The 27444-nt window shown below is 45.9% G+C and overlaps 1 protein-coding gene across 10 annotated transcripts in view; it reads left to right on the top strand.

The window, feature by feature from the left end:
• Nucleotides 1–27444, top strand: part of UNC80 (unc-80 subunit of NALCN channel complex) — a 288351-nt gene that overhangs the window by 180891 nt on the left and 80016 nt on the right. For 9 of the 10 annotated variants that reach the window (XM_075317556.1, XM_075317555.1, XM_075317548.1 and 6 more), the window contains 18 exons: nt 279–410; nt 484–627; nt 2581–2681; nt 2770–2856; nt 2974–3157; nt 3243–3337; nt 5899–5988; nt 6950–7051; nt 7599–7779; nt 16453–16721; nt 17591–17725; nt 18095–18236; nt 19741–19837; nt 20732–20902; nt 22003–22095; nt 22183–22401; nt 22492–22692; nt 27248–27371. In XM_075317556.1, coding sequence (XP_075173671.1) covers nt 279–410; nt 484–627; nt 2581–2681; nt 2770–2856; nt 2974–3157; nt 3243–3337; nt 5899–5988; nt 6950–7051; nt 7599–7779; nt 16453–16721; nt 17591–17725; nt 18095–18236; nt 19741–19837; nt 20732–20902; nt 22003–22095; nt 22183–22401; nt 22492–22692; nt 27248–27371 — 2567 coding nt within the window. The remainder of the gene's footprint in view (nt 1–278; nt 411–483; nt 628–2580; nt 2682–2769; nt 2857–2973; nt 3158–3242; nt 3338–5898; nt 5989–6949; nt 7052–7598; nt 7780–16452; nt 16722–17590; nt 17726–18094; nt 18237–19740; nt 19838–20731; nt 20903–22002; nt 22096–22182; nt 22402–22491; nt 22693–27247; nt 27372–27444) is intronic. The other variant, XM_075317547.1, reaches the window with a different exon arrangement.

The raw sequence follows: 27444 nt of genomic DNA, 5'->3' as shown, positions 1-27444 counted from the left end.
TTTTTTCCTCTCGTTCCATCTCGTTCCGTTTTCGAGATAAAAATGCTAACTCCATTGTTTTCCACCAGGTGGCGCTATAAGTGGTTTAATTGCGTAGCGCATGGCTACTTTACTATACCTAGACACCACTTCTATGCCTATAGCTGCCACCGTTCTCAAGTTAATGGCAGTGGACAGGACATGCGTGGACGCACTGTATAATATCTACTCTTCTGATCTTTGTTCATTGTAAATTCGCCTGATAGAGCAGGTTTCACCTCTCTATTCTTTTTTGTCAGTAGAAGAACCCACCAATTTGAATTCACGCCGTCTGTCTGTGAGCCCATCCTGCACCTCAAGCACTTCCCACCGTAATTATTCCTTCCGCCGAGGTTCTGTGTGGTCTATCCGCTCTGCTGTCAGTGCTGAAGGTAAGACCTGGCCGATAAAACTTAGATCCTAGATAGTAGAATTGGTATAACCTCGTTATCACATTTATTTTAGATGAGGAACATGCAACAGAACATACTGCAAATCATCATGTGTCTCAACCACCCCAGCCGGTATTCCCTGCCTGCATTTGTGCTGCTGTGCTGCCAATCGTTCATCTCATGGAGGATGGAGATGTCCGTGAAGACGGAGTGGCAGGTCAGCTTTTAAAAATAAGACATTTTGGCGTTAAAGCTCTAAAATTGTCAAAACATTGAGAAATAAGAGTTCTGAAAAAAAAATTAGGAGGTTTTTCTACTGAACAAGTGAACTAAAGGGGTTGACACATGAACAAAGTACATTTTCAATTACAGCTGTTGGAATAATACTACGTTCCACAACTGGATATGTTAAAAATGTGCTCCTGCTATCTCGTTTCTAATTTGTTATGTCCAACCATGTAGAGCTGCTGCAGGTCTTGGTGGACTCACACCTCAGCTCCTAGCCAAGGGAAGAAGCACAAAGCACTTATTATAAGTGAGTGTACAGATGAAACAGCAGGGGCTCGCAGCTGCTGCATTTTGACTTGATTTATGTTGACCTTAGAGGGCTAACGACAAGGCAGAAACAGTTGCTCCTATGATTAAACTTCAGGAAAATGTGTTATCTCACAGAAAGGAGCAGATGCAAGCTCCTGCTATGTCGTCTGTAGACTCACTTATAATAGATTGGTGAGAGTCCATTAGGTTGTGTGAAGGGGTTGAGGCACTTGTGTGAGTGCTGCAGTCTCTTTAATCCTCACATTGTGCCATTCACCATGTTTCCCCCGAAAATAAGACATGGGCTTATATTCTTTTCAGCTTTGAAAAATGCACTATGGCTTATTTTGAGGGGATGTCTTATATTTGCCTGCTGTATTAGTCCCCAATGATCACACCACAATCCTTGGTATCTCCACTGAGCTGACAGTGACAGCTTTATAGAAATATACACTTTAACTCTCAGATGATCAGGAGAGCTGCTGATGAATACGGTGAGTAGGCACTGACTAATTATGTGAATGCATATTCACCCTCTTCAGCAGTCAGTATCCCACCCACCGCTCTGAACCCTGCATGGGCCCGGACACTCTATTCCTGTTGTACTGTATCACTGTGCCAGGATCGCATTGCAATCCTTGATGGCTCTCCTGAGCTGAGTGACAGCTGCATAGACATACAAGCTGTCACTCTCAGATCAGAAGTGCTGGCAATGATTGGGGCGAGCAAGCGCATAGCTAATTCAGTGCATAAATGTTCAGCCTCTTCTCCCATTATTCCACTCATGGCTCTGTTAGATTGAGTATGCAACTAGAGCTTATTTTTGAAGTAGGGCTTATATTTCAAGCCTACTCCAAAAAGCCAAAAAATCCTGCTAGGGCTTACTTTCGGGGTAGGTCTTATTTTCAGGGAAACAATTGTAACTATTAGCAATTCTAGGTATTACAGCAGTGTCCTATTGAAGATGATGGTACAACACTGGACTACGCAGTACTGGTACTACTAAGTAGGTAAATCACACAATGTAAACTGTGACTAGTCATGGCCCCAACAAACAGCTGATCTGGGTTGTGCATGAGCTGGACACCACTGATCCCAAATTAATAGACTATCCTAACGATCAGTATTTCAAACCTGGAAAACCCCTTTAGTGAAATAGTCCTCTGTTAATAGGGTTAATCGCAGCAAGACTACGAGGGGATATAGAGAAATGTAGAGAGTTCCCATTGAATATACTAATAATAAATTCTTCTGAAGGCCCCACCTAGTGGTCGCAACTGGCAATCAGTATTTTATCATTTACCTCTATAAAAGGAAAGGATTTGACGCACTGTAAAAGAAAAACTGTCTTTTTAACTTTGACCTAAATCTTCCATACTATTGCAAATCACAAAGGTCCGTGGAGCCTCTGTTAGGAATCTTGACACAGAAAAATACTTCCCAGGGGGCAATGCACCTAGGATTTCACTGTGTTGAGCGCCCTCGCTGGCTGTCAGCAGTGTTTTCTCTGGCTGGTCTCCCTGAGAGCAGTGATTGTTTTGTCTTGTTATACTATTGCAAATACAATGTGAGGTAGTAAAAACTAACAAGAGAATACCTCCCATAATAGCACAGACTTGTATTGTTTCCGCAGTGAGCGCTGTAGCTCAGCAAGTGCTTTGGAATTGTCTAATTGAAGATCCGTCTACCGTCCTGAGACATTTCCTGGAGAAGTTAACTATCAGTAATCGCCAGGTACCAGTCATTCTCTCCCTATGAATGTTTGCTTTGTACTTTTATACAATATTATATTATATTACAGCTGACCTGCTAATTGTTTCAGGATGAACTCATCTATATGTTAAGAAAGCTGCTGTTGAACATTGGAGATTTCCCTGCTCAAACCTCACACATTCTGTTTAACTACTTGGTGAGTTATTTTGGGTTGTCACATTGTTGTCATCGTATCATTGTTTGCAATTTTTTATAGCTTTTGTGCTGAGATATTCATTAATTTATGTTGTTTTTTTTGTGCATTTTAATTTAGGTCGGACTTATCATGTATTTTGTACGTACACCATGTGAATGGGGAATGGACGCCATTTCGGCAACCTTGACCTTTTTGTGGGAAGTGGTAGGGTATGTGGAAGGTTTGTTCTTTAAAGACCTGAAGCAGACAATGAAAAAGGAACAATGTGAGGTTAAACTGCTGGTGACAGCGTCCATGCCGGGTGAGCCATTCTCATTGTCCGTGATGCTAGCTGCTCTCAGCTTTAGTTTACATTGATGTTATAACATTTTGCTTAATTACAATAGGCACAAAAACCCTGGTGGTTCATGGGCAGAATGAATGTGACATCCCTACCCAACTGCCAGTCCATGAAGACACCCAGTTTGAAGCCCTCCTGAAGGTGAGCCAGCGGAGCGGACCTCTACCTATAATTTCTATACTACATGTGGTGGCGTACCAGGCACATTACAAGGCTAAATGCTAAATATACATCAATATACTGTAGTGCCGAAATTTGCAATAAATAAAGGTCTCTTGGTTTACCTAGAAAAATGTTATGGACTTTAATATTGATAAAAGTGCAGATTTCATTTTCGGACACCTGGACCAATCATTATATTTTTTTTTTGGGAAGAGAATTTTTAGAATTTGCAAATATTGTTAGTTCTTTCTGTCACTGATGAGAACCACTTATCTATATCTGTTACTCCAGGCTCAGTTTATTTAACTCAAAGAAGGCAAAAATGAGTTAGTTCCCACCAGGGTTTTCACCATTTACTTCCAGGCGTTGGTACAGGCCTGGATCCCAATGTTACATTAAATATTGTGATTAGGCTACTGAACCGGATTCTAAACCTGTCCGGTAGAAAGACTGATACACCGGACTGGAGGAAACAATCCCCTTCTAAATAATGAGATCACCTCCTCCATCAGTTTCCATCCAGTGTTTTTCATAAATATCAGATTCATACACAGCACTGCTCATATGTGAAGGAGCCTTAGAGATCATTCAGACGTCTATTCATCTATTCATCACGGTCCGATCATGATCCGCAGTGCATGGAGTGGCCACAGGTCTCCTGACCCAAAGTCAGCAGCCTCATAGGCATATTTGAATCTGCTGAGTTTGAGTCGGTAGATCTACAGCCAGTCTATGCATTATGGTCCATGCGCAAAGCGAATTTCACTTGCCCAATATTGCTTTATAGGAATGAACCATATTTTCTTACACAATAGAATTTCCAAATAACATACTATGGAGCAGTATATCATTGTTAGAGCTCACTCACACCACAGTACAACTCGAACGAGTCCTACGCGATGTTTTATTGGATAACATTCACTCCAATGTTATACTATTGGGCAGGGCCAATCAGCGGGGTTTTTTTACACATCGATTCGGCATGAGAAAGAATTTGTAGCATGATGTGAGTGGCAGCGCAAATTGGATAACATGTACCCATTAAGTCTATGGGTGCGTAGAAATCATCGGACTGCACACAGATGGCATCCGAGGTTAGTCCGATTTCCACTGACTCACAGCATAGACAAGATGAAGAAATTGTGTTCTTCATCTTTTCCTCACAATGTGCTCCAATTCTCTCATGCAAGGGATCACACTAAGCTGACACTGATCAAACTCGAATCAGAGTATCATCACCATAATCAATCCGATTTCCCCATATGAGAGAATCAACGCTCCTGAGACCCCTGCCTTGGTAAATCTCTCAGTGAATATTGTGCCTGATAATGCAAATCCTTAGGCTAGGTTCACATTTCCGTCAATTTGTATCAGTCACAATCCGCGGCTCTGGTAAACAACGGATTACGATTGGCGGATTCCGTTGTTCCCATATACTTGTATGAGCGGCGGATTGTGACTGATGACCCCGCGTTGCATTCACCACCAGACTGATCAGTCGTGGAACGACTGACCGTCAGGCGGCAGGACGCAGCATGTAGTGTTTTTTGAGCAGCGGAATCCTTTTGATTCCACTGTGCATGCTCTCTCTTGGCGCCGAACAATCAGCTGATCGCGCGATAGCTGCCTTCTGTTAGCGATCAGCTGATCACCTGACGTCCGGCTTCTGTGAGCGATTGGCTGATCACCCGGCGGCCGGCTGCTGTGAGCGATCAGCTAATCACCCGGCGGCCGGCTGCTGTGAGCGATCGGCTGATCACCCGGTGGCCGGCTGCTGTGAGCAATCGGCTGATCACCCGGCGGCCGGCTGCTGTGAGCAATCGGCTGATCACCCGGCGGCCGGCTGCTGTGAGCGATCAGCTGATCACCCGGCAGCTGGCTGCTGTGAGAGATCAGCTGTTCACCCGGCGGCCAGCTAATGAGAGCAATCAGCTGATCGCTCTCATTAGTCGGCCGCCGGGAGATCATCTGTTCGCTCTCAATAGCTGGCGGCCGGCTAATGAGAGCAATCAGCTGATCGCTCTCTCTCTCACGTTTTACAACGGAGTCCATAAATGAATTCTTATTCTTGTCATCCGTTGTACAACGCATCAGTCACAAGCGTCAAGCAACGCATGTGACTGATGCAAAACAACGGAAATGTGAACCTAGCTTTAGAGATTATGTTTTAGAAATGAGAAACAGAGTTGAAATCTCAAGATGAATACACATATAAGCCCCGTGACTTCTACTGCAAAATGTCTGCCAAGAGGGGGTTCTTTTTTGGCCTGAATATATTGGAATCCCACAGATTCAATAAACTGAAAAATGCAGTTGACCATTTTAACATAACTAAATGCCAAAAATAGTTTTTCTAGCAGATGTATGCGAATGTGTACAGTTACATACATATGGCCATATGTTCATTTGAACTGTGGTCCTGCTGAACATAACCCCTTATGGGGTGTGAATTTAGCCTGATATACTATATATATATATATATATATATATATATATATATATAAATTTGTAAATATTTTTTTGTATTCTCCTTTCCTTAGGAATGTCTGGAATTCTTCAACATAGCTGATTCACAGGCTGCAAATTATTTCCTGATGGATAAGAGGTGGAATCTGACTCATTATAATAAGGTGAGATCAAAGTCCAGACATTCGGCTGAGGGCTCCTTAGTTATCAATGACAAAGCTGCTGAGTTACACAGCTGGTGTCTTTTCTCTGAGAGAGCAAAGCATTGAAACTCCGAAATCGGATATGGCTGATCGACATCTTCCCCAACAACCAATCATGCCGGTACGCCCATACACATTAGACTGACAACCGAACCTGTTGATATTGGTGGGTTCAGACGATATTAGTGTGTATGGCGGCGATTAGTCTATGGAAGTGAATATCAGATTTTTAGCAAACTGAATAAAAAAAAGTGACAAAACAAAATGTATTCTCTGCAAGCGTTCTATCCTTACCAGATTAATGTAGAAATGATTATTTATTATGGTTACCCTCTTCAGTATGCTATAAAGATTTGTTCCATAATTAAAGGGGTTGTCTGATCAGAAGATATAACTGACATATCCTTCAAAAGAAAAACGAAAAACTCCAGCACGACATCCAAAATATAAAACTTGTTCTTCTTTATTAATACATGTGAAAAAGGTTAAAAATCTGAACGAGGGAAGCGTTGCGGAATATGCTTCATTATAGTTTTATATTTTGGATGTCGTGCTGGACTTTTTCGTTTTTCCTAGTGTCATGGCCAAGATTTTTTTCCGTGCACCATCTGATCGGACTTCCATCTAACTGGTGAGCTGAATTTGAACAGTCACTCTCCTTTGTTTTGTGGTTCAGTGTCCTTCAAAAGAGTATAAGCCATTCTGCAGTACCTGGCAGCGGCCGCTGCATATTAAATGGATCTGAGCAGTGTGTTTACATCCGGCCACCGCCAGAGCTTATAACAGCTAATCAGTGGGTCGGACCTTCACCAATTTGATATTGATGACATATTCCAAGAATAAGTCTTTAATATGTTTTGACTGGACAACAGCTTTAAATCCTGTAATGTGTGTTAACTATTTTTTTTTCCGTTATTTAAAGACCTACGTACGTGACATCTACCCATTCCGGAGATCGGTGTCACCACAGCTGAATCTAGTGCACATGTCCCCTGAAAAAGGGCAAGAACTTATTCAGAAGCAGGTACAGATAACTTTGTTTTGTATTAAAAATGTGGATAATTCAAACGGCTAGGAGCCTGTCTGCAATACCCGAGAGCGGTCCCAAATAATGTGACAGGGGCAGGGTATTCAGCTCTGCACACGGCTTACATCTGCCCAGTGCTCGGAGCTGGTAACAGCTGAGTGGTGGAGGTGCTGGGTGTCAGATCTCCACCAATATGATACTCATGACCTAATGGATAGTAGACAGCTCCTTTAATTACTACCATATCATTCTTTTTTTCATAAATGAACTGTACAAGCAAATATAAGAAACCTTTATTGTATCCTATTAGAGAAAAATGCCTTTCCCCCCTACTTATGTCATATTTTGTCTCCCTCTTCTATTAGATAGGATTTTCTAACTGTCATAGAACTCCCCCCACTCCATTGGAAGGCTTTATAGATAAATGTCCCTCTCTGAACTACTGTAAAGCAATTGAATATCATGATGTGCTTTGTTGAGATTCTCTGTAGGACATGAATAATTAATTAAGTTCATCAATATACAACATTTTACATTCTCTTAGGTGTTTACCCGGAAACTGGAGGAAGTTGGAAGAGTTCTCTTTCTAATATCACTGACCCAGAAGATTCCCAGTGCCCACAAACAGTCTCATGTTTCCATGCTACAAGAAGATCTCTTACGTCTGCCATCATTTCCACGTAGTGCCATTGATGCAGAATTCTCCCTTTTCAGTGATCCCCAAGGTTTGTGTACAGCATTTTTTATTGTGAAAAAGATCAGCACGGTAGGGAAGAAGCAAGGTTTAGGGTCATACTGGGAAATTAGAACAATTCTAAGGGTACGTGCCCAAGATCAGGACCCACTGTGTCCTGGGTGCAGGAGGTGCTGACCTGAGGGGCCGTGAGTCTCCTCCAAAAGAGAATGCATGAGACTGCAGGTGCCCATGCCCACAATCAGGGTGGGGGGCGCTGCAGTCTCTCGCTTGTGTTTTCCCTACGGAGGACGCTTGCAACTCCACAGCAAAGAATTGACATGCTTGCAGCATGCAGGCATGGTATTGTGGGCATGGGATTTCTATAAATCCCATCTACTGTGCTTGTACTGTACAGCGCAGTGTTTTGGACGCTGCAAAAACACGCTGCATCCAAAACGCTGCAAAAACTGATCGTCGGCATGCATCCTAAGGCTGGTTTCTTTGTCGCTCCTAATTGGGAGACCCAGACAATTGGGTGTATAGCTACTGCCTCCGGAGGCCACACAAAGTATTACACTTAAAAGTGTAAGGCCCCTCCCCTTCTGGCTATACACCCTCCCGTGGGATCACGGGCTCCTCAGTTTTCATGCTTTGTGCGAAGGAGGCACACATACATGCATAGCTCCACTGTTTAGTCAGCAGCAGCTGCTGACTATGTCGGATGGAAGAAAAGAGGGCCCATACTAGGGCCCCCAGCATGCTCCCTTCTCACCCCACTCTTTGTCGGCGGTGTTTGTTAAGGTTGAGGTACCCATTGCGGGTACGGAGGCTGGAGCCCACATGCTGCATCCTTCCCCATCCCCCTTCGGGCTCTGGGTGAAGTGGGATTTTACCGGTCTCCAGGCACTGAGACCGAGCTCCATCCACAGCCCCTGGAGACTCTGCTGGATATGGAGCTGAGTATCGTCAGGGACAGGCCCTGCTACGTCAAGGTACTCTGTGTCCCCGTATATATCGCGCCCACACCGCAGCATTGCTGGGTGTGTTAGTGCGCCGGGGACAACAGCGCTGCGCGCTGGTGCCATTCCTATCTACAGCTCTGCTGAGAGGGGACATGTATTGAAACTGCCGCGCGGCCGCTGTTGTCAGTTTTTAGCGCTGCGGCGCGGCTGGGACTTGTGGTGCGCCGGGGACTTCCGCGCTGGCCGTGCATATATGACGGCCGCGCTTATTACTCGAGTCCCCGGCTTTTTGCGGCCTAGTTTCGTTTCGTTCCCGCCCCCAGGCCTGCCAGTCAGGGGAAGGGCGGGACGCTGTACAGAATGTCAGCGCAGAGGGCTGGAGTCTGCTTTGCATACTCCAGCCCTCACACTGGGCACAGTGGGACGCCAGTTTCCCGCACTTTGTTTGAGGCACGCCCACGGTCCGCCCCTCTTCACAGGACGCCGGCAGCCATTCCTGTGTGCAGTCTAAGCTGGAGAGAGGAGACTGGGAGACCCAGACACGGGATTCTGGTGCCCACACACCCGCTTTTTTAGCGGGCGGTAAGCTGCCCTCAAGGGCTGACCCCCACTGGTGCCGAAGTGTATATTTGTATTTTATGCTTGCAGCTATACATTGCACTGTACGGTCGCGGTGATTCTCTCCTATATACCCTCCTAGATTACTCAGAGGATACTACAGCATGTCGACCGCAAAAAGCAAAGGTGCCAAGGCACAGGCTTTCTATGCTGCTTGTACCGCATGTGGGGCTGTTCTACCGGCAGGTTCCACTGATCCCCACTGTGTGCAGTGCTCGGCCCCTGTGGCACTTGCTCGGCTGGGGCCTCTGCTGGAGGTGACCCAGGCAGAACCTCCTGTGAATACTGTCCAGGTGACAGGGACGGAGTTTGCAGTTTTTGCTGACAGGTTGTCTGTGACTATGACTAAAATTCTTGAAACATTGCAGTCTAGACCAGTAACTCAGGCCATGGGCACTGATAACTCATTGCTCCCTGGTCCCCCTCAGTTGGAACAGCTCCGGGATCCGGGGGTGTCACTTACATCCCAGGGTGATGGCTCTGACACGGACGACAGTCCCAGACAGCCTAAACGAGCTCGCTATGAGCGGCCCTCGACTTCATCACACTGGTCAGGGTCCCAGCAGGAGGATTCTCTGTGTGATGAGGCGGAGGTAGCTGATCAGGATTCTGATCCTGAGACCGCTCTCAATTTGGATACACCTGACGGTGACGCCATAGTGAATGATCTTATAGCGTCCATCAATAAAATGTTGGATATTTCTCCCCCAGCTCCTCTTGTGGAGGAGACAGCTTCACAGCAGGAGAAATTCCATTTCAGGTATCCCAAGCGTAAATTAAGTGTATTTCTGGACCACTCTGACTTTAGAGAAGCAATCCAGAAGCACCACGCTTATCCGGATAAGCGTTTTTCCAAAAGGCTTAAGGATACACGTTATCCTTTTCCCCCTGACGTGGTCAAGGGCTGGACCCAGTGTCCCAAAGTGGATCCTCCAATCTCCAGGCTTGCAGCCAGATCCTTAGTTGCAGTGGAAGATGGGGCGGCACTTAAGGATGCCACTGACAGGCAGATGGAGCTCTGGTTGAAGTCCATCTATGAGGCTATCGGCGCGTCGTTTGCTCCAGCATTCGCAGCCGTATGGGCACTCCAAGCTATTTCAGCTGGTCTTACACAGATTGACACGGTCACACGTACATCTGCTCCGCAGGTGGCACTCTTAACCTCTCAAATGTCTGCATTTGCGTCTTACGCGATTAATGCTGTCCTAGACTCTACGAGCCGTACGGCAGTGGCGTCCGCCAACTCCGTGGTTTTACGCAGAGCCTTGTGGTTAAGAGAATGGAAGGCAGATTCTGCTTCCAAAAAGTGTTTAACCAGTTTGCCTTTTTCTCGTGACCGACTGTTTGGTGAGCGCTTGGATGAAATCATTAAACACTCCAAGGGTAAAGATTCATCCTTACCTCAGCCCAGACAAAACAAACCCCAACAGAGGAGAGGACAGTCGGGGTTTCGGTCCTTTCGAGGCTCAGGCAGGTCCCAATTCTCCTCGTCCAAAAGGACTCAAAAGGATCAGAGGAGCTCAGATTCTTGGCGGACTCAGTCACGCCCAAAAAAGACAGCCGGAAGACCCGCTACCAAGGCGGCTTCCTCATGACTTTCGGCCTCCTCTCTCCGCATCCTCGGTCGGTGGCAGGCTCTCCCGCTTTGGCGACGTTTGGCTGCCACAGGTCACAGACCGTTGGGTGAGAGACATTCTGTCTCACGGGTACAGGATAGAGTTCAGCTCTCGTCCTCCAACTCGCTTCTTCAGAACGTCTCCACCGCCCGACCGAGTCGATGCTCTGCTGCTAGCGGTGTCCACTCTAAAAGCGGAAGGAGTGGTGACCCCCGTCCCTCTGCAGGAACAGGGTCACGGTTTTTACTCCAACTTGTTTGTGGTGCCAAAAAAGGACGGGTCATTCCGTCCCGTTCTGGATCTAAAACTGCTCAACAAGCACGTAAAAACCAGGAAGTTCCGAATGGAATCCCTTCGCTCCGTCATCGCCTCAATGTCTCAAGGAGATTTCCTAGCATCTATAGACATCAAAGATGCTTATCTCCACGTGCCGATTGCTCCAGAGCACCAGCGTTTTCTACGCTTCGTTATAGGAGACGAACACCTTCAGTTCGTAGCTCTGCCTTTCGGGCTGGCGACAGCCCCACGTGTCTTCACCAAGGTCATGGCAGCAGTAGTAGCGGTCCTGCACTCGCAAGGTCACTCTGTGATCCCGTATTTGGACGATCTACTTGTCAAGGCACCCTCTCAAGAGGCATGCCAACACAGCCTGAACGTTGCGCTGGAGACTCTCCAGAGTTTCGGGTGGATCATCAACTTTTCAAAGTCAAATCTAACCCCGACCCAATCGCTAACATATCTTGGCATGGAGTTTCATACTCTCTCAGCGATAGTGAAACTTCCGCTGGACAAACAGCGTTCACTACAGACAGGGGTGCAATCTCTCCTTCAAGGCCAGTCACACCCCTTGAGACACCTCATGCACTTCCTAGGGAAGATGGTAGCAGCAATAGAAGCAGTCCCTTTCGCGCAGTTTCATCTCCGCCCACTACAATGGGACATTCTCCGCCAATGGGACGGGAAGTCGACGTCCCTCGACAGAGACGTCTCCCTTTCTCAGGCGGCCAAGGAATCTCTTCGGTGGTGGCTTCTTCCCACCGCTTTGTCGAAAGGAAAGTCATTTCTACCACCATCCTGGGAGGTAGTCACGACAGACGCGAGTCTATCGGGGTGGGGAGCAGTGTTTCTCCACCACAGGGCTCAAGGGACGTGGACTCAGGAAGAGTCCACCCTTCAGATCAATGTTCTGGAAATCAGAGCAGTGTATCTTGCCCTACAAGCCTTCCAGCAGTGGCTGGAAGGCAAGCAGATCCGAATTCAGTCGGACAACTCCACAGCGGTAGCGTACATCAACCACCAAGGTGGAACACGCAGTCGGCAAGCCTTCCAGGAAGTCCGGCGGATTCTGACGTGGGTGGAAGACACAGCATCCACCATATCCGCAGTTCACATCCCAGGCGTGGAAAACTGGGAAGCAGACTTCCTCAGTCGCCAGGGTATGGACCCAGGGGAATGGTCCCTTCACCAGGACGTGTTTCAGGAGATCTGTTGCCGCTGGGGGATGCCAGACGTCGACCTGATGGCGTCACGGCACAACAACAAGGTCCCGGTTTTCATGGCACGGTCTCACGATCACCGAGCTCTGGCGGCAGACGCCTTAGTTCAAGATTGGTCACAGTTCCGGCTACCTTATGTGTTCCCACCTCTGGCATTGTTACCCAGAGTGCTGCGCAAGATCAGGGCCGACTGCCGCCGCGCCATCCTCGTCGCTCCAGACTGGCCGAGGAGATCGTGGTACCCAGATCTGTGGCACCTCACGGTGGGCCAACCATGGGCACTACCAGAACGACCAGACTTGCTGTCTCAAGGGCCGTTTTTCCATCTGAATTCTGCGGCCCTGAACCTGACTGTGTGGCCATTGAGTCCTGGATCCTAGCGTCTTCAGGATTATCTCGAAAGGTTATTGCCACCATGAGACAGGCTAGAAAGCCATCCTCCGCCAAGATCTACCACAGGACGTGGAAGATATTCTTATCTTGGTGCGCTGCTCAGGGAGTTTCTCCCTGGCCTTTTGCATTGCCTACTTTTCTTTCCTTCCTGCAATCCGGGTTGGAAAAAGGTTTGTCGCTCAGCTCCCTTAAGGGACAAGTCTCAGCGCTATCTGTATTTTTTCAGAAACGCCTAGCACGACTTACTCAGGTACGAACGTTCCTGCAAGGAGTTTGTCATATCGTCCCTCCTTACAAGCGGCCGTTAGAGCCCTGGGATCTGAACAAGGTTCTAATTGCTCTCCAGAAGCCGCCTTTCGAGCCTATGAACGATGTTTCCCTTTCTCGTCTTTCACAGAAAGTGGCCTTTCTAGTAGCGGTCACGTCTCTTCGGAGAGTGTCCGAGCTAGCGGCGCTGTCATGCAAATCTCCCTTCCTGGTGTTTCACCAGGACAAGATGGTTCTACGTCCGATTCCTGAGTTTCTCCCTAAGGTGGTATCCCCCTTTCATCTCAATCAGGAGGTCACATTACCTTCCTTGTGTCCTCATCCAGTCCATCAATTTGAGAAAAGTTTACATTTGTTGGATCTGGTCAGAGCACTCAGGATCTACATTTCCCGCACGGCGCCCTTTCGCCGCTCGGATGCACTCTTTGTCCTTGTCGCTGGTCAGCGTAAAGGGTCGCAAGCTTCCAAATCCACCCTGGCTCGGTGGATCAAGGAACCAATTCTTGAAACCTACCGTTCTGCGGGGCTTCCGGTTCCTTCAGGGCTGAAGGCCCATTCTACCAGAGCCGTGGGTGCGTCCTGGGCATTACGGCACCAGGCTACGGCTCAGCAGGTGTGCCAGGCGGCTACCTGGTCGAGTCTGCACACCTTTACCAAGCATTATCAGGTGCATACCTACGCTTCGGCGGACGCCAGCCTAGGTAGACAAGTCCTTCAGGCGGCGGTTGCCCACCTGTAGGACAGGGCCGTTTGACGGCCCTATCATGAGGTATTCTTTTACCCACCCAGGGACTGCTTTTGGACGTCCCAATTGTCTGGGTCTCCCAATTAGGAGCGACAAAGAAGAAGGGAATTTTGTTTACTTACCGTAAATTCCTTTTCTTCTAGCTCCAATTGGGAGACCCAGCACCCGCCCTGTTTTCTTAGGGATTTTTGTTTTTTTCGGGTACACATGTTGTTCATGTTGAATGGTTTCAGTTCTCCGAGGTTTCTTCGGATTGAATTTGTCTTTAAACCTGTTATTGGCTTTCCTCCTTCTTGCTTTTGCACTAAAACTGAGGAGCCCGTGATCCCACGGGAGGGTGTATAGCCAGAAGGGGAGGGGCCTTACACTTTTAAGTGTAATACTTTGTGTGGCCTCCGGAGGCAGTAGCTATACACCCAATTGTCTGGGTCTCCCAATTGGAGCTAGAAGAAAAGGAATTTACGGTAAGTAAACAAAATTCCCTTCTTTGTTTCCACATTTCGGTTTTTATGTGGCTTATGAAGCCAAAGCCAAGAGTAGATACAAAAAAATACTGTAAGTGCAGGTTCATCACTCTTTTTTGGGTCATGGTCGGGAGCTTAGTTGAGGACTACTTTGATACATGCCTCTGTAGTGCCCCATGGGGCAGGTGGTTAACCTACTCGTTGCCAGGCCATTGCGGGTCGGGTCAGGCGATGTCACGGGTGGCCTTGCCCGGTTCTGTTGCCCTGAGACGTACAGCAAATAAAGGGAAAGCGGGGTGATTGGGGAAAGTTTGTCGTGACGCCACCTGTGGTATGCGGCCAGGGAAAAGCCGCCACTGCAGAATTCCTCACCGGGGTGGGTGTTATATCAGCCGGGATGGTGTTGCTCCCCACAGGCGGAGCGGGCCCCGGGTGGGATGACGGGGGTTGGCAGTCCCTTGGATGCACCGAAGCGCCAGGCGACGGTGTCGCTAAACAGAGTCTGAGTCAGCAAGTGCGGTTCCAGGTTCTTTTACTCACTGCTTTAAAGCTGCACCCATGTGCTAGTCTCTGCTGTTGTGGGCTTTTGCTGATCCCGGATCCACGGGAGGTCAGAACCGGTGTGGTAGTCTGTGGGACCTTCCTTGCTGCGCTTTGTAGTGCGGGTCCCTTTGGCTTGAAGTTACTTAGAGTCCCTTCCGTACTAGGTAGAGTACTGTTCCCTATGCCAGTAGTGTGGATCTCCTTGAGTCTGACCATGATCTATGCCTCGGAATCCTAGGTGCCACTTGACTCTGGAAAATTGTAATGGTCAGAAAGGCATAAAACGCCTCCGTCCGGCAGAGTCTGATGGTGCAAATTGGAATTGCACCACCCTAGGGTGCTGCACCCTGAACTGCGCTGGCCCAGGGGGTGCTGACACAGTATCCCCACAGCGACCGTTAAAACTCCTATGTCCCACAGGAGCTACCAGGAAGCATGTCCGCTCACTATCTCTCCTGCTGGAGATCTCCTGCTGCTGTGTGTGGCTCTTCACTCCCCCTTGTGGCTGCTCCCCCCTCCACCCAGGTCCTAAGCTAGTGGATTGGGGCCCCTGTTGTGATGGCATCCTGTAAATGCCACACTGTAGGCGACCCCCTTGGTTCCCGACCCTAGCCCAGTCCCCAATGGGAAAAAGGGCAACCCATGTATGTATGTGGTTGTGTATGGTAGAACTGGCACCGACCTCCCCCGGATCCATCATCAGTACTACACCCCAGTCGGAGTGCAGTACCCTGTGGCAACCAGAGCCTCAGGGGCGCCACATCTCCCTCTTGAAACCCCATACTACTTTCTAAATGTTTCCTCAAAAGGACTGGGGAAGTGGTCGGCCAGGTTATTCCTATACGTCTAAACATCCAGGATGCCGTGAACAGCTTCTTAGTAACCTGACAGAGCCGAGGTTACAACACCTCCCTCCTAACCTCCTTCTGTCCTATCCTCCTTTCTCTAGTCCTGGTATTGTGATATAGATCTTCCTCCCCTTTTAATTTGTCTTTGTCTCCCCCCTATTCTTACTAAAAACTGAACTGTTATCAGCATTTCACAGCATGAATTACAGTAAAATAAAATACATATACAGTAAAGGCCCAGTCACACACAACGACTTACCAGCGATCCCGAAAACGATGCGACCTGATAGGGATCGCAGGTAAGTCGCTGGGAGGTCGCAGGTGAGATGTCTCACAGTCAGATCTTACCAGCGATGCAGGAACAATACAGGTCGCAGTAGCGACCTGTATAACGATCTCAGCAGTCACTGTGACCCTGTCACACAGTGTCAATCACAGCGATGTGTCCTGCCCAGCAGGACATCGCCTTTGAAGAAAATGGCCTGGACCATTCAGCAACGACAGGGGCCTGATCGCTGGTAGGTGTCACACATAACGAGATCGCTAACGGGATTGCTACTGCGTCACCAAACGGTGACTCCGCTGCGATCTCGCTAGCGATCTCGTTATGTGTGACAGTACCTTAAGTCTCAGTCAGTGGTCTTAATCTATATACAATCCATTCCTGGCTTTGCCTTTATAAAGTGCATCAGAACACCTGAATGTGGAAACCCAACTTATTTGATATCTATGGTATTCTCAGGAATTTTGTTTTTTCTATGTTCCTCTAGGTGGGAAGGAGCTGTTTGGTTTGGATACACTTCATAAGAGCTTGTGGATAAAGCTTCTTGAAGAGATGTTTTTAGGAATGCCTAGTGAATTTCCCTGGGGAGATGAGATAATGCTCTTCCTAAATGTCTTCAATGGGGCACTAATTCTTCACCCAGAGGATAGCGCCCTCCTTAGACAATATGCTGCCACTGTCATCAACACAGCTGTACATTTCAACCATCTCTTTTCACTTAGTGGATACCAATGGATCCTCCCAACTATGTTGCAGGCAAGTAATAGCATTCTTAGCATTTAATAGGAGAGTTTATGTTATATATATATAACTTCACATCGTCAAGACATTCTGACTTGACATTTGTTTCTGTCGAAAATATATACAGTATATGCCTCCTCAATATTGAAATGGCAACATTAAAAAGGAAGGTCATAGAATTATGGAAATCACAGAATGACAGACGTTTTAATGATATGCAAATGATGACAAAATTAAAAAACATTTTCAAAATATCTTGATTTATTCAGTATTTTGAATAAGCGCCACGCACACAAATACCCACAGTTACTCACCTTGGCTGCGACAAATGTGGTTATTAATGGTTGTCCGAGAAATAGTCTACCAGAGCTGTTGCAGGACATGGTAGTATGTTTAAGCCACGGAGGATTCTCATGGTAGGATAGACCTCTATTCCAGTCTCAATTGCCTTTTTACTCCGCATTTTCCCAGTGTCCCAGCAGTTATTTTTCAACACATAGTTAGGCTGTATGTTGATCGTGCTACTGTGAGCACCCTCCATGGCCTAGTTGTACTACCATAGCCTGCGGTATCTCTGGACTCTGGAGTTGTCTCCCATCAAGCACATATGGGATGTCATTGGTCAGCAATTGCAAAGGGAGCTGCCTGTAGCAGATCATGATGATTTGCATCCTCAAAGTACCTTCAGCTCGTAGAACATTAATAACCTCAATGATAGCAGCCGAGATGTGTAAGTGCGGGGATTTCCACAGATCAACCGAGGCTAGCGTAACACCAGTTTCATAAATAATATTGATGTCATTTCTGTATTTGTACAATCTCATCTATTAGCCTAATCATGGGTCTGATCATCTAAACTACCTGAACCCTTTCTATTTCTTTAGGTGTATGCTGACTATGAAAGTAACCCACAGCTTCGCCAAGCTATTGAGTTTGCCTGCCGACAGTTTTATGTACTGCACCGCAAACCTTTTGTGCTTCAGTTGTTTGCCAGTGTTGCTCCTCTGCTTGACCTCCCGGTGAGATTACTTTTTAAGATCACTTAAAGTTATCATCACAATGTCATTTCAATCTCATGTACTAATTTGCATTGCATTTCCATTTTCTAGATCATTATAAGGCTATATCCATTCTTTATCCATTTCCCATGTTATTAGCAGTACACAAGTTCAGAGTCTTTGACCGAGTGACTGATGAACAAGTCTTCGTAATGACTAGCAGAGTTGTTAATTGTCCCTCTCTTCCTTTTTTCACCACATAAAACTAATCTTTTTGATTGTAAGATATATTATACTCACACAGACAAGCTAACTGATAGAGAGCTGTCTCTTTTCTGAATATGTTGAGTTGATGGTAATATTTAGTGACTTATTTTTTCTAATCTCCAGGATGGAGTGACTAGTGGCTCCTCCAGTAAGGGAGTGTCTTCTCAGTGTCTGTTTGACCTTCTGCAGTCTTTGGAGGGAGAAACAACGGATATTCTTGACATATTGGAATTGGTTAAAGCTGAACGACCCCTTAAATCATTGGGTAACTAGTTTAATATCTGATATATCATGTAACATAAAGAAATGTTAAAATATTTAGCAAAGAAAATATTATATTTTTGTTCCCCCATTTTGTGAATTTCTATTTCATTAGGAATGCTCACAGTAACATACAATGCATCCTGCCAATTTTTTCTTCTTGGTAAAATTATATCTCAAGAGGTCAACACAAAATAGACCCCATAACAGTTAGATTGGGGTCTTGCAATGTAATTTGGTAACTACTAAATTATGATAAATTTGTGCAAAAACTTTGAGGTTACACAAGAGTTATAGTAATGATTCAAATGTTACTGCAGTCTACAGGCAACCAAGTAGCCAGCATCTTCATAGAAATGTGTATGGTTTTAAAAGGTAAAAGGGTTGTACACTACTTGGACAACCCCAACTCATTCCCCTTGTTTGCCCCCGTAAAAATAAAAAAGCCTATACTCCCCTCCGGTGCAGCTACACTTCCAGCAATGTCTAAAGCCACGTTCCCGGGGCCCACGTGACATTGTTATGACACGCGAGACCCGTGACTAATCAGCTCCCGGAGTCTGTCTCCCCGCCTTCGGGCATTTGAGTAGGAGGTCAGTGCAGCACTCACATCCTGCTCAAATCTCCGAAGGCGGGGAGACAAACGCCGGGAGCTGATTGATTGCAGGGCTCGTGTGTCATAACAATGTCATGTGGTCCCCAGGAATGTGGTTTTAGACAATGCTGGAACTGCAGCCGCATCGGAAGTGAGTATAGGCTTATATATATTTTTATGGGGAATGAGTAGGGGTTCTCCAAATAGTGGATATCTTCTTTAAACCTTTCCCCATGCTTATACAGGTATCCTTCAGTTTTTACCCATAAATTCACAAACATAGTGAAAGTTAAGTTCTTAAATTCTAAGAGTGTATTACAGAGTGGAAATTACATAATGGCACCCTAGTTATATGCTTATGTAACTTAAAGGGGTTGTCCACTACTTTTGTAGTGATGAACTATCTCTAGGTTAGGTAATCAATATCAGAGTGGTTTTATTCCAGGTGTTGCATCCCAATGATCTGACATTTATATCCTATCCAAAGATTTGTTCATCAGCTGTTCCTGGTGCCACCACCGGCTAGATGTGATCAGTTGTGGTGTGGAACAGAACAGCTCCGTCAATTGTATAGTGGCTGTGGCTGGGTACTGCAGATCCAGCCCTATTTCATTGAATGGAATTGAATCTGAGGTACCCTGCTGCTGCAACCTCTATACAGTTAATGAAGCTGTGCTGTTTCATTCCGCAACTGATAATATCCGACCACCACCGGCGCTGGGAACAGCTGATCGGTGACACCGCTGGGTGTCACATCCCCCACAAATCTGATGTTAATTACCTCTCCTGGGGATACGTCATCAATACAAATGTAGTGGAAAAGCTCCTTTATTTTTTAATTACCATGATAAAGGATATTGTTTATAGGATGTAACTAGTTAATAACAGTAGAGCTTAATATTTCTTCTTGCAGATTTTTGCTATGGCAATGAAGACATGGCCTTCTCCATTAGTGAATGCATTAAGCTATGTGTGACAGTCGTGGCATACGCCCCAGAATCATTCCGCAGGTAACTAGTTCTTATCAATTCATGTCTCTTTTTATTTAAGAAGCAATCCATACTATAAGATATAGAACACAATAGAAAGACGCTGCAGTTTTGTTTCTTCAGCGAAAAACGCACCCTCTGGCAGAAAAAGGCACCTTTGGCCAAAAAAAATGCATGCTTTTCTGATGCATTTTTGTCGCGTTTCGGTGCATTTTTCCCTTGCGTTTTTTCACTATATTCAATAAAAAAACACAGGTCAAAAACGCAGAAAGAATTGACATGCTGCTTCTTTTTTCTGCAACCAAAACTGCAAGGAAAAAAGAAGCAATGTTTGGGGTCCCACACACAGTACAGCAGGATCCTGGTCTTGTTTTGCAGCCAGACGCTTCTCTCTCCTTCCTCAGTCGGGAACGGGGAGCCCACTCCCCCTGCAGTGATCCGGGTCACCCCTGTATGCCGGCAGGCCACTACCCTGCCCCGGCCACCTCGGGCCCCTTCCTCACACTTCCCTTCCTTATAGCAGCCAGGAGCTATCTCTCCTGGTCTGCTCTCTTCACACTCCAAAGTCACTCTGCACTGCAGCAGCCCCTCCCCTCCTGCTCTATTTAGCTCTTACACTGGGGTGGTGTCTGTCCTGCTGCACTGGTGTGGGATCAGGTTACCAAGGAGGAGAATGGCCTGCACTTTGCTGGATTTTGCAGGCTCTGTGACACCCTGGTTTTGCCAGGGCGTCACATAAGCATTGAAAAGCAGAAAGCAGATAAAATTGTGAGATGAACATGTAAGATGCCGAATCTGTTCAAGGGTGGTATGGCCGCTCTGCTAAGCTCAATCATAAAAATTAAAAATAACACAAATATTCAGGTGTATTACACATGGGAATGTAATTTTACATTTTCACAATTTACTTCTCAGCCTCCAGATGTTGATGGTGTTGGAAGCGCTCGTTCCCTGCTATCTGCAGAAGCTAAAACGCCAGACATCCCAACTGGAAACTGTTTCAGCTGCACGTGAAGAAATCGCTGCCACTGCTGCTCTGGCCACGTCTCTTCAGGCCCTGCTCTACAGCGTGGAGGCACTGACAAGGTGGCTGCTTAATTATAGTGGTAGAATATACCATGCTATCAAACATTTACTTTTTTAAACGTTGGTTAAAATGTAATCTACTTCCATATCACTACAGAGGAAAAGGAATCACAGTGAGGGGTTAATAACTCAATTAGGATGGCCAGTCTGAGCAGTCCAAAAATCCCACTTTAGTTTCCAAGACCACTAAAGTCCAGTTGAATAGCAGAGTACCATTAAACTCAATGGAAGCTTTAAATTAATGTGGATGGGGGAAAGGGGTTGTCCACTCCTAGGACAACCCCTTCTGATTCCACATGTTTCCCCTAGGTAAAATAAAAAGAATATACTCACCTCCCGTACTGGTGTTCTTCCAGCATTGGCACAGCTAACGGTGTCGGGGCTCACGCAGGGTTATAATGTCACACGAGACCCATGTTGAATCAGTGCCGGCGTCTGTCATCCTGCCTTTAGACAAAATGAGTTAATCAACCGGAAGTGAGAGCTCACTTTCTGTTGATTGCTCACTTGGTCCAAAGGCAAGGAGATAGAAGTCGGCACTGATTGGACGCGGGGCTCACGTAATGTTAAAAACCCATGTGAGCTCCACTAGCCGTGGCACAGCTGGAATAGTGCCGCTACGTGAGGGGAGTATAGTCTTTATTATTTTACCTGGGCGAAACGTGGAATCAGAAGGAGTTGTCATAGGAGTGGACAACCCCTTAAAGGATATGTGCACATGGCAACCTTTGAACATCAGTGTACCCACTGAGTTTTGATAGGCACAGACACTTTAGGAAAATGCACAGTAGATCATTTTTATATTGCAGTGCATATATTCATTTTTTTGAGTATTTCTTTAGTGCTTTTTCAGGCAACTTATTTACCGGACCCACCTGAAATACATGTGTGCACATACCCTTAGATTGCTCTTCAGGCTTCATTCCCTATCAATTTATTTTAGCTTTGCAAAATATCCTATATATATAATCTAATATATAAAAACTAAATACAGTATACTATATATATATATAGTTATACTATATATATATATACTATATATATATATAGTTTAGGAAGTTGACCAAAAGGTTATAAAGGTTATATTGCATTATTTTTAGACCTATGACTGCTCCTCAAATGAGCCGAGGTGACCAGGGCCACAAAGGTGCAACAACGGCCAATCACACAATGTCAGCTGGAGTCAACTTGAGGTAAGAGCTTTGTTAGCTACCTAAAACATCTCAATACTTGTACTACTGTATGTCAAAAACAATATTTAATACCTTCCTATATTTCAGAGACAACCTTCATCTACTGGAAGAAGGCCAAGGGCTACCTAGAGAGGAGCTGGATGAAAGAATTGCAAGGGAAGAGTTTCGGAGACCTCGAGAGTCCCTGCTTAATATTTGCACAGAATTTTACAAACATTGTGGTCCTAGATTAAAAATTCTGCAAAATCTGGCTGGAGAGCCACGGGTCACCTCGCTAGAACTCCTAGATGTCAAGTCACACATGAGGTATGTGTTCTATTGAATGATGAAGCACTAGTCCATAGATTGATACCTAATAAATGGATGATCATGTTTCTCATTTCATACTTCTGATAGGTTAGCAGAGATAGCTCACTCACTCTTGAAGCTGGCACCGTATGACACACAGACTATGGAGAGCCGAGGTCTGAAGCGTTACATCATGGAGATGCTTCCCATCACAGACTGGTCCGCGGAGGCAGTGAGGCCGGCGCTTATCCTCATCTTAAAGAGGCTGGATCGTATGTTTAATAAAATACACAAAATGCCAACTTTAAGGTGAGCACAGGCTACAGAAACATGGCTGACGTTTCTGATGTTGCAAACCTTGAAGTAAGGGCATGAAATAACTTACTCTCCTCTGCTACTGGCCACAACCAAGTTGTGGTGGTTTCTTTGGGCAACAGCAGAGGAAAGGAGTTCAAAAATATCAGAATAACAGGTAGGTAAAAAAATTACATCCACTGAGTGAACCTCATAGTAACACTACTGACAAGGTATTTTTTTTAAGTGGAATATATGTGAAATTGTTTATTGCTTTCTACTGAAACAATGTGTATAACCCATGAAGGATATGCATTGTTCATTGCTAAGTTCTCGACAACCAATTTTTCAAAGCAAGCTGGTAGATCGACTGAGTGTTGCTTTTCCAGCCTCTAACCTCCCCCTCCCCCCCCCCCCAAAAAAAAGCAGGCGGGAAAAAGTTTAGTCCTTAATTATATTGTGTCTGTTCAAGTAAACTGGCAACCATGTAATATATTACTAGGACACTATCCATATGCACTAATCTTCATGGCAAAATCCCTGGTTTATTTTTAGTACTACTTTATATATATATTCTGATATCAACATTTTATGGAACATCTATATACAGTAAGTTATGACAAAAATTAACTCCAGGAGGACTGCTGCATCTGTGACTAAGGACATTACAGTAAAAAAAATGGCCTGATTTCCCTAATGTACTATCCAGAAATGTAGATTAATGTTATAATGTCATGTATTTAGCAATACATCTAATGCAGCAAGAGCATTACAACAGTATGTTCTCCAGACGTTAACTGTTGGCAAGATCCTGTATGGGTGGAATATTGTGTACATGCATATTGGGAAAGAACAACTAATCTGCTTTCTTAGCTGTTTTAGTGGAAAGTACTTCTATTTAAACACAGACTTTTACTTTACATATTATCTACGAAAAAAACCTAAGTAAGGCAATGTGCGCACTAGAAAATGGAATTTTCTTAAGAAAATTCCGGACCCTCTGAAAGATTACCGCACCTGCGGCAGAAATCCGCACGCAAATTCCGCATGCGGTTTTACTGCGGGATGTTGTGGAATTGATGCGGAATTTCTGCGGATTTTCTGCGTTTTTCCGCAGGTTAGTCCCTGCAGGTTTTTACCAATAATTAATGGCAAAACCGCAGGGACCTGCAGAAAAGAAGTGACATGCACATTAAATCCGCAGCAGAAATTCCGTGGGTAAATCCGCAGGGACAATAAAACGCAGTGTGCGCACAGCATTTTTTTTTATCCCCATAGATTTTGCTGGAGAAGGACTGCAGAAATGTTATAAACATTTTCTGCAGCATTTCTGCAGCGAAATCTGCGGCAATACCACGTGTAAATCTGCTGCGTGCGCACATTGCCTAAGGTTATGTGCGCATGCTGCAGAAAATTTCTGCACCTCAAAAAATGCACCTTTGGCTGAAAAACGCATTAAAAAATGCATGCGTTTTTCTTGCATTTCGGTGCGTTTTTAGTGTGTTTTTGCCCACGTGTTTTTTAACTGTATTCAGTGGCAAAACACAGGACAAAAAGACCCAAAGAAGTAACATGCTGCTTCTTTTTTGCACCCAAGACTGCAAGGAAAAACGAAGCAACGTGCATACAGCCTTTCTGAATTCTCATAGACTTTGCTGGGGAAAGAAATGCATGCAGTTCTAGACAACACACTGCACCCAAAAACGCGTCAAAAACCGCAGCGTGTGCACAGGGCCTAACTGTGTAGAGCTACATTCTCACATGTGTTGGCGCTTCCATCAGGAGAAACTGATGCAATAGTATCGCTATACTCCGTTCTCTGGTGCACTGCAAGAGTAATAGGTGCAACAAGTACTGTACAGTACAATCAAGACTGCAGAAATATAATCATGGTACAATTTACTCCATCTTTAGGCCCTGTGCGCACTTACCGGTTTTTGCCGCGGATTTCCTGCGGTTTTGCTGCATGTTTCGCTGCAGAAAATGTTCATACATCTCTGCAGTGAATCACCAGCAAAACCTATGGGAAAAAAAAATCCTGTGCGCACTAGGCGGAATTTGACAGCTGCATGTTTTGCTGCGGGATTCCCGCAGCAAAAACAATTACATGTCACTTCTTTTCAGCACGTCGCTGCGGGATTTCACTCCATTGACTCCAATGTAATCGTGAAATCCCGCAGGGAATAACGCAGGCAGCAAATTCTGTGCGGTTCACTGCGTTTTCCTGCGTTATTCCCTGTGGTATTTCGCGGTTTAGCTGCGGTAATGTACATCGCTTGCCTGCGGTTTTGCAGGGAAGTGATGTCATTATGACAGGAAGAGGAAGCGGAGCAGAGAGTAAACACACACACAGATCACAGACACACACAGACACACACACAGACATCACAGACATAGAACACAGACACAGACATAGACATATAGAATACACATAGAAAACAAACAGAAATATAGAAAAAAAAACACGTGGGCTCCGCTGTATTTTTACCTTCCAGCCGAGGTAAGCACACAGCGGCGGCCCGGTATTCTCAGGCTGGGGAGGGCGAGGGGCAGGGTTAATGTCCCCCGCCTCCCTCCCACCTGCCGCAGCCGAGAATATCAGTCGCAGCTGCCCCTGGACTGTCACATCCATTATGCGGCAGTACCGGAGTGTCCCCAGCTCTTCCTGCTGCCGTGATGCAGTGGCAGTCAGGGTAATACAAGGAGTTAATGGCGGCGGATCGCCGCCACTAAGTCCGGGCTTGATCATGGCAGCGTCTATGTGACATGATGAACCCGTAAGTAAAGTGAAAAAACACACACACCGAAAAATCCTTTTATTTTAAATAAAACACAAATAAGCCTCGTTCACCCTTTTATTAACCCCTCCCGAAACAAAGCTCCGACGTAATCCACATCCTGCGATGCTTGCATCCAGCCGGGACTGACACACAGCGCTGAATGCAGCCTCGCAGCGAGACAGCAGAGGTAACCACAGGGCATTTCCCACGGCCGGTAATGTGAACTCACTACCGACCGTGAGAAATGCAGCGATCTGTCCTCTATCTATCTATCCCTCTATCTGTCTATTTCTCTATCTAACTACTATCTATCTCAGAAGGAAATGATTTTTTTTTTTTTTTAATGTGCTTTATTGCATTGAATGCAATAAAGCACATGTACCAACCCGCACGCGGCAATACCGCGGTAAAACCGCAGCAAACCGCATGTGGTTTTTGGGTGCGGTTTGCCGTGGTTTTTTACGGCGGGTGCGGTAATCTTTCAATGCCTGCGGAATTTTCTTGAGAAAATTCCATTTTGCAGTGCGCACAGGGCCTTAATGTGGTTTGTCCACTTAGTGTATTTTGCAGCTCTAAAATTGCAATAAAAAATATTAGAACCTTGACTGATACCTAATTGTTCTATCACTATATAGGAGAGATTCCAGCTTGGGATTTTTTCTGTGATCCAGAATATAGATGGAGACCGAGTGTGTGAATAATCTAAACAGTCTCTAAGTAAGGCCAGAGTCACACTTGTGAGTGACTCGCATTGGTATCACCCGGCACAGCCACACACTCTCCGGACAGGAGCGCCTCAACTGCATGGAAATACATGCAGCCAACCCGCTCCTGTCAGGAGAGTGTGTGGCCGTGGCGGGTGATACCAATGCGAGTCACTCGCAAGTGGCAAGTGTACTCCGGCCAAATACAACATTCCCTCTCCAATGCTGGGCTGGTTATGGCTTTTCCTAGCAAAATCAACTGTTTGCCAGGGGTGTCAGAAGCAGGTAGGTAAATGGGGTCTGGGGGGTCCTCCAGTAGCTGTCTGGAAAAAAAATGTTACACAAATACACATGACCTGATCTGCTTTATCCAATCATTATTCAAGTTTATACCGCTTGGAGTTGGAAAATCTGCATAAAAATGATGATATGGTCAAATTACTCACTTGCCTAATAATTGTGCACACAGTATATACAATATGCGGACCAGAAAACATAGTGTTGTTTAAACAGACTAATTTTGATGTCATGTTGCAATTCCTTAGATGTAAATAGATCTTAATCAGTGTCGGACTGGCTACCGGAGGAATCTCCAGTAATGCCAGGCCTGGATTCAGTTACCTGCATTGCATTCTGGAGCTCTCACCTGAGCTCTGGCGTGCAGCCTAGACTGTACCGCGAGCGCCGAGTGATTGATTCCCCGGTGATTGCGGTTCAGTTCATGACAGCTGCAGACAGGCCGGGCTGATCTCCGGTGCTCTCACCTGAACTCCGTAGATCAGACCGGCCTGTCCGCAGCTGTCATGAACTGAACCGCAATCACTGGGGAATCAATCACTCGGCGCTCGCGGTTCAGTCCTGCAAACTCTGAGATCAGTCCAGGCTGCAGCTGAGAGCTTCTGAGTGAATGCAGGTAACTGAATCCAGGCCTGGCATTACTGGAGATTCCTCCGGTAGCCAGTACAACGCTGATCTTAATACATTCTGAACATAGAAGATGTATTGATTATAGGATTGCCATGTCAAGTCCATCGACTTTACTTGTACATTGTTCTTTTCCTAACCTTGCCTCCCATTGTATTGCAGGCGACAGGTTGAGTGGGAACCTGCCAGCAATTTGATAGAGGGGGTTTGTTTGACACTTCAGAGGCAGCCGATCATTTCTTTCCTGCCTCACCTTAGGTCTCTGATCAATGTTTGTGTGAATCTGGTGAGTAGGATGGAGCCATGGGTTCTTCTAATCTGTTGCCGCATTGGTGTCTGTGCTCAAGTCCTGCATGCTA

The sequence above is a fragment of the Anomaloglossus baeobatrachus genome, chromosome 7, assembly GCF_048569485.1.
Source record: "Anomaloglossus baeobatrachus isolate aAnoBae1 chromosome 7, aAnoBae1.hap1, whole genome shotgun sequence".
NCBI lineage: Eukaryota > Metazoa > Chordata > Amphibia > Anura > Aromobatidae > Anomaloglossus > Anomaloglossus baeobatrachus.
This window is presented reverse-complemented; position numbering and strand designations above follow the sequence as displayed.